Source organism: Hylobates moloch, unplaced genomic scaffold (assembly GCF_009828535.3).
Source record: "Hylobates moloch isolate HMO894 unplaced genomic scaffold, HMol_V3 SCAFFOLD_22, whole genome shotgun sequence".
Taxonomy (NCBI): Eukaryota; Metazoa; Chordata; class Mammalia; order Primates; family Hylobatidae; genus Hylobates; species Hylobates moloch.
In genome coordinates this window covers 1213205-1219769 of record NW_026652297.1, presented here as the reverse complement: position 1 = coordinate 1219769, position 6565 = coordinate 1213205, and the positions used below count along the sequence as shown (strand labels likewise).

The window sequence follows — 6565 nt, the reverse complement described above, 5'->3', positions numbered from 1 at the left end:
AGGGTACATAACAAAGGTGGGGGGCTGCAGAGAGAGGTAAAGGATAACGTTTAAAGTTTTAGAAATATATATATTTTTAGTTTGAGGCTGGGTGCTGTGGCTCACGCCTGTAATCCCAGCACTTTGGGAGGCCGAGACGGGCGGATCACGAGGTCAGGAGTCCAAGACCAGCCTGGCCAACATGGTAAAAACCCGTCTCCACTAAAAATACAAAAAATTAGCTGGGTGTGGTGGCGTGAGCCTGTAATCCCAGTTACTTGGGAGGCTGGGGCAGGAGAATCACTTCAAACCCAGAGGCAGAGGTTGCAGTGAGCCAAGATCACGCCACTGCACTCCAACCCAGGGCGAGACCACTTCAAAAAAAAAAATATATATATATATATATATATTTCTTCCATATGATTCAAACTAAAAATATATATATATTTCTTCCATATGATTCAAACTAAATATATATATATTTAGTTTGAATCATATGGAAGAGCAAATATTTGACCTAATATTGAAGAATAAAGTCTGAATACTATGAATCCAAAGTCTAACTTTTTTAAAGTTTAAATAAACATTGCAATGGCCAAGCACAGTGGCTCACACCTGTAATCCCAACACTTGGGGAGGCCAGTGTGGGAGAATTGCTTGGGCCCAGGAGTTCAAGACCAGCCTGGGCAGCAGAGCAAGACCCCATCTCTCTAAAAAAAAAAAAATAATAATAATATTACAGCCAGACATGGTGGTACATGTCTGTAGTCTCAGCTACTATGGAGGGAGACTAAAAAAAGAAAGAACATTCTAAACCCATAGAAAGCAGAAAAAAGGACATAAAAGTAAGCACTGCAGTTAATGAACAGAAAATAAAGACAGAAAAGAGGAAACCAACAAGCCAAAATCTAGTTTTCTGAAAAAACAACAAACCACTGGTAAGACTGGTGACAAAAGGAAAGAAGGCACAAATACGAATTAATATTATGAACTAACATATAGCACAGTACTTTTTAAAATGTTATGCTGTAAATTTTAGTACTTAGACAAAATGAATAAATTCCTTTGTAAATAACCAAAACTGAACTAAATTGACTAAATATGAAAATGGTAACTAGCCAAAACTGACCAAACAAGAAATGCAAATCCTCTATAGTCCTATAGAGTGTAAAGGAATTGAATCAGTAGATTTCTTTTTCAAAAATAAAAAACCAGAACTCAGAACAAGTGAGTTCTACCATAATACCAGAGACAGATTATCTAAATCCTATACGTATGCTTTCAAAGAATACAAAAAGGAATATATTCCAGCTCAGTGTATGAAATAATCATATTATTGATTCCAAAATCAAGTAATCGTAATAAGAGAAAGCCCAACGTTATAAATGCAGGCATTCCAAACAAATTATTAGTAATAACACACTAAATCTACAAAGTATATTATAGATAGAATTGATGGTCAGGTACAGTGGCTCACATCTGTCATCTCAGCACTCCGGGAGGCCAAATTAGGAGGCTTGCTTGAGGCCAGGAGTTCAAGATCAGCCTGAGCAACATACTGAGACACTGTTTCTACAAAAAAAACTAAAAAATTATCTGGGCATAGTGGTGAACATCTGTAGTCCTAGCTACTCAAGAGGCTGAGGCAGAAGGATCACATGAGCCCAGGAGGTTGAGGCTGAGGCAACCTATGACTGTGCCACTACACTAGGCACCAGCCTAGGCAACAGAGCAGGACCCTGACTCAAAAAAATAATAGAATTAATCATAACCAAATTAGGTTTATCTCAGGAATCCAAGGGTGGTTTAAAATTAGAAGTCAGCCAGTTGTGGTGGTTCACACCTGTAATTCCAACACTTTGAGAGGCCAAGGCAGGAGAATTGCTTGGGCCCATTCAAGAATGGCCTGGGCAATATAGCAAGACCTCAACTCTACAAAAAATTTAAAAATTAGCTGGGCGTGGTGGTATGCACCTGTAATCCCAGCTACTTGGAAAGCTGAGGAGGGAGGATTACTTGAACCCAAGAAGCAGAGGTTGCAGTGAGTACGTCACTGCACTCCAGCCTGGGTGACACAGCGAGACTGTCTCAAAAAAAAAAAAAACATGATAATGAAATAAAATAAAATTAGAAGTCTCAGCTGGGTGCAGTGGCTCATGCTTGCAATCCAAGCACTTTAGGAGGCCAAGGTGGGAGGATCACTTGAAGCCAGGACTTTGAGACCAGCCTGGGCAACACAGCAAGACCCCATCCCTACCAAAAATAACAATTAGCTGGGCATGATGGCACATGCCCGTAGTCCCAGCTACTCTGGAGGTTGAGGTGGGAGGATTGCTTGAGCCCAGGAGTTTGAGGCTGCAGTGAGCTAATTGTACCACTGCACTCTGGGGCCCAGGCAACAGGGCAAGACCCTGTCTCAAAAATAATAATATAAATAAATAAAATTAGAAGTCTCTTGATGGAATTCATCACAGATTGGTTAAAGGATAAAAATATTATCTGAATAAATTCAGTAGAAGCATCATTAGAAACTCTTAACGGTCTAGACATAGAAGGGAATTTCCTTAACCTAATTAAGGTTAATGACCTCTAAACTACAGCAAACATCATTACAGTAAAACATTCCTTTAAAATCAAGAACAATTTCTCCACTTGTATTCAATATTGTAGAAGTCCTACCAAGTGTGTTACTAGAAAAAGATGCACACACAACTTACAAAGGAAATAACAAAATATTCATTAGTCACAGGTGATGTAATTAAAATAGGCTCTAAAACCCACTGGAATTAGCAGAGTTTAGTAATACAGCCAGTATAAGACCATATACAAAATCTACTCCATTTCTATACACTAGCAGTAATTTTAAAACAGTCTCCCAAAGTGCTGGGATGACACAGAAGGATGACTATAATTAAAAAGTTAGACAATAACAAGCATTGATGAGGATGTGAAGAATTTGGAACTCTCATACTTTGCTAGTTGGAATATAAAAAGGCACATCTGGCCAGGCATGGTGGCTCACACCTGTAATCCTAGCACTTTGGGAGGCCGAGGTGGGTGGATCACTTGAAGTCAGGAATTCGAGAACAGCCTGGCCAACATGGTGAAACCCCATCTCTACTAAAAATACAAAAATTAGCTGGGCGTGGTGGTAAGTGCCTGTAATCCCAGCTACTCAGGAGGCTAAGGCAGGAGGATTGCTTGAACCCAGGAGGCAGAGGTTGCAGTGAGCCGAGATCACGCCACTGCATTGCAGCCTGGGCGACAGAGTGAGATGCCATCTCAAAAATTAAAAAAAGGAAAATTAGCCAGGCGTGATGTTGTGCACCTGTAATCCCAGTTACTCGGGAGGCTGAGGCACAAGAGTTGCTTGAACCCAGGAGGCAGAGGTTGCAGTGAGCCGAGATCACATCACTGCACTCCAGCCTGGGCAATAGATCAAGACTCTATTTCAAAAACAAACAAACATTTAGGTAAACATTCTTCTACAATCTTCCTAGGCATACATACATATTCATACACATATCTATGAATATAATTTTACATAATTATTGAATCAGTCACTTTGGAAAGAAAACACAAAACACTAACATTTAAATCACTAAAAATGTCTGCTCCAAGATAACTTACTGGTATTTTTTGTTAACAGGTAATGCTACAAATATTTTACAAGACGCAGAAGTGCATTACATTTCTCGAGAGATGTGTAATTCTGAGAGGAGTTATGGGGGAATAATTCCCAACACTTCATTTTGTGCAGGTGATGAAGATGGAGCTTTTGATACTTGCAGGGTAAGACCAAGTAATTTTCCTTTAAAATATTTTCTGAAGCCAGAAGGGAACTTGTCAAACAAAGCCTTTGATAACTTTCTGGTGGTCTTAATTATCAGGCCTAAAAATAATAAATCATTTTTTCTCCTTTTTAACTATTTCAACAATCCAAATCTTCTTGGTTCCTGATTCCATGGTTTCTACAGTCATCAGGGTCAACCTTAGGCAGAATTTACCTTGAATCCTTTTTTTTAATCATTACCTTTGAGATATAATTCACCTAGTTAAAAGTGTACAGTTCAATTTTTTTTTTTTTTTTGAGATAGTCTCGCTTTGTCACCCATGCTGGAGTGCAGTGACACAATCTCTGTTCACTGTAACCTCTGCCTCCCAGGTTCAAGTGATTCTCATCCCTCAGCCTCCTAGGTAGCTGGAATTACAGGCACACAGCACTATGCCCAGTTATTTTTTTTCGTTTTTTTTTTTTTTGTATTTTCAGTAGAGACGGGGCTTCACCTTGTTGACCAGGCTGGTCTTGAACTCCTGACCTCAAGTGATCTGCCCACCTCGGCCTCCCAAAGTGCTGGGATTACAGGGGTGAGCCACTGCACCCAGCCTGTTCCTGTCTTTTTTATTATAACCATCCTTGTGGGTGTGAAGTGGTATCTCACAGTGGTTTTAATTTGCATTTCCTTAATGACTAATGATGTTGAGCATTTTTGCATGTATTTATTAGCCATTTATATGTCTTCTTTACAGAATGTCTATTTGGATCCCTTCCTCATTTTTAAATTGAGTTGTCTTTTTATCACTGAGTTATAAGCATTTTTCATGTATTCTGGATACAAGTCCCTTACCAGATATATAATGTACAAAATTTTTCTCCCATTCTGTAGACTGTTTTTTCACTTTTCTGAGGTTATCATTTGCAGCACAAATGTTAATTTTTTTAATGAAGTACAGTTGATCCATTTTTTGTTTTGTCTCATGCTTTTTTACTCTTCCTTCATTCCTCTTTTCTTCACTATTTCCAAATCTACTAGTCCTTCACTCCTGAGTACCCCATGCTCTCACCTTTTCCTACTCATTCTCATTTCTGCAATCCAAAGTTTATCTTTTCTGTGTCCTTTTCCTTAAAAATCTTGCTGAGTAAAATAGTAAAGAATCCAATCTAATTGAATTGCATTCCTAGGCCAAACATCCTCATCATCAAAAAATAATTATTCAATGCCTGCCTTATGTAGAGAATCGGAAACAGTTATCTCAGTGTCCTTGTTGTTTTGAGTGCATTAACAGGCCTTAGTAACAGCGTTTGGGTGCATTCATAATTTTGTATAGACTATGAAAGAGACCTGTCATTTATGATACTACTGAGAGGCTTTGCCATTTATGCTCATTTTGCTGCACTAGCCATTGTCAACACTTAGAAACTTGTCATCTCTTGCAAGACGCCAGTTTACTCCTCTCCCTGGCAAGCAAACCACACACATGCCTAAAAGAATCCTGCATACATCTTATACTTTCCACACACAGTATTCAGCAATATTCTAATAATAGACAGTTTTTACAATATTTTGCACACTTCCCAAATTATATTTCTCCTGAGTAATTGTATTTAAAAATCCAAACAATTTGATTTATAGTATTCTGGCTCAAAACTAGGCAGATGAGAATTTATCTACCAGCTATATGGTTCCTCCAAATACCTGGGCAAAACTGAATTCCTCCTGTTTGAGTTGGAAGATTAAGCTCAAAATCTATTGATCTTTATAAGTTGGGGGTATATTGAAAATGTGTATTTATATAAATGTATGTTTGATGTAAATAATTTATTCCAGCATTACTGTTCTTGAAGAATACTAGAAGTAACAAACACTATTTTGGGACTTTTTTGACAGGGTGACAGTGGTGGACCATTAATGTGCTACTTACCAGAATATAAAAGATTTTTTGTAATGGGAATTACCAGTTACGGACATGGCTGTGGTCGAAGAGGTTTTCCTGGTATCTATATTGGGCCATCCTTCTACCAAAAGTGGCTGACGGAGCACTTCTTCCACGCAAGCACTCAAGGCAGACTCACTATAAATATTTCACGTGGCCAGATCCTCATAGCTTTATGTTTTGTCATCTTACTAGCAACAACATAAAGAAATTCTGAAGGCTTTCATATCTTTATTTTGCATTGTGTCCCTATGTTCTATATAATGAACATCATTTATTCTTCTAGCAATTAATTGCCTACATTAGAGATTTCATGTGAACATTTTATGGGCTGTATTGTGACAGATATACAATTGTAATTTTGGCACTGAATCACATGCCTCCTTGAAATATCTCGTTTTATTTTATAATCATAATTCTGTATCTAGAACACTCATAGAGTTTGTACAAAATATTCAGTTAAACATATATTTTATGTGTATAAATGCCAAATAATAGTTTATAATTAAAATGAAAGCTGTTATTTGGTTAATCAAAATTCTTAGATTTTATTCTAAAACATGTTTGTATGATTTTTTTTGAATTATAATCTTGTTTCCAATTCTCAAAGTATATTTAGAGAAACAAGTATTTATCTGTTATTTAAATTCTAATTATAACCATTTATTTAATATCAGTACTTCGTTTCCTCTGCTAAGAGAGCTATGGTATACACACCCCCAAATAATTTACTTTTTATTTAGAAATTTATGACTTTTTTCCAGCAGTATAACCTACTTTCTAAACTTTATTTTCTTGAAGCCCATGCTAAAATTTTGTATCCCATGGGGCCTCTGAATTAACTGTGAGAAGCAACTGGAAAGCATGCCGG

General features: G+C 37.4%; 1 protein-coding gene across 1 annotated transcript in view; it reads left to right on the top strand.

Moving 5' to 3' along the window:
• The window catches only part of TMPRSS12 (transmembrane serine protease 12), a 32654-nt gene extending 26726 nt beyond the window's left edge, over positions 1-5928 (top strand). Inside the window, exons 4-5 of the mRNA XM_058433429.1 lie at positions 3629-3771; positions 5649-5928. Of these exons, the coding sequence (XP_058289412.1) occupies positions 3629-3771; positions 5649-5900 (395 nt within the window). The 3' untranslated portion in view covers positions 5901-5928. The remainder of the gene's footprint in view (positions 1-3628; positions 3772-5648) is intronic.
• Positions 5929-6565: the final 637 nt, after the last annotated feature.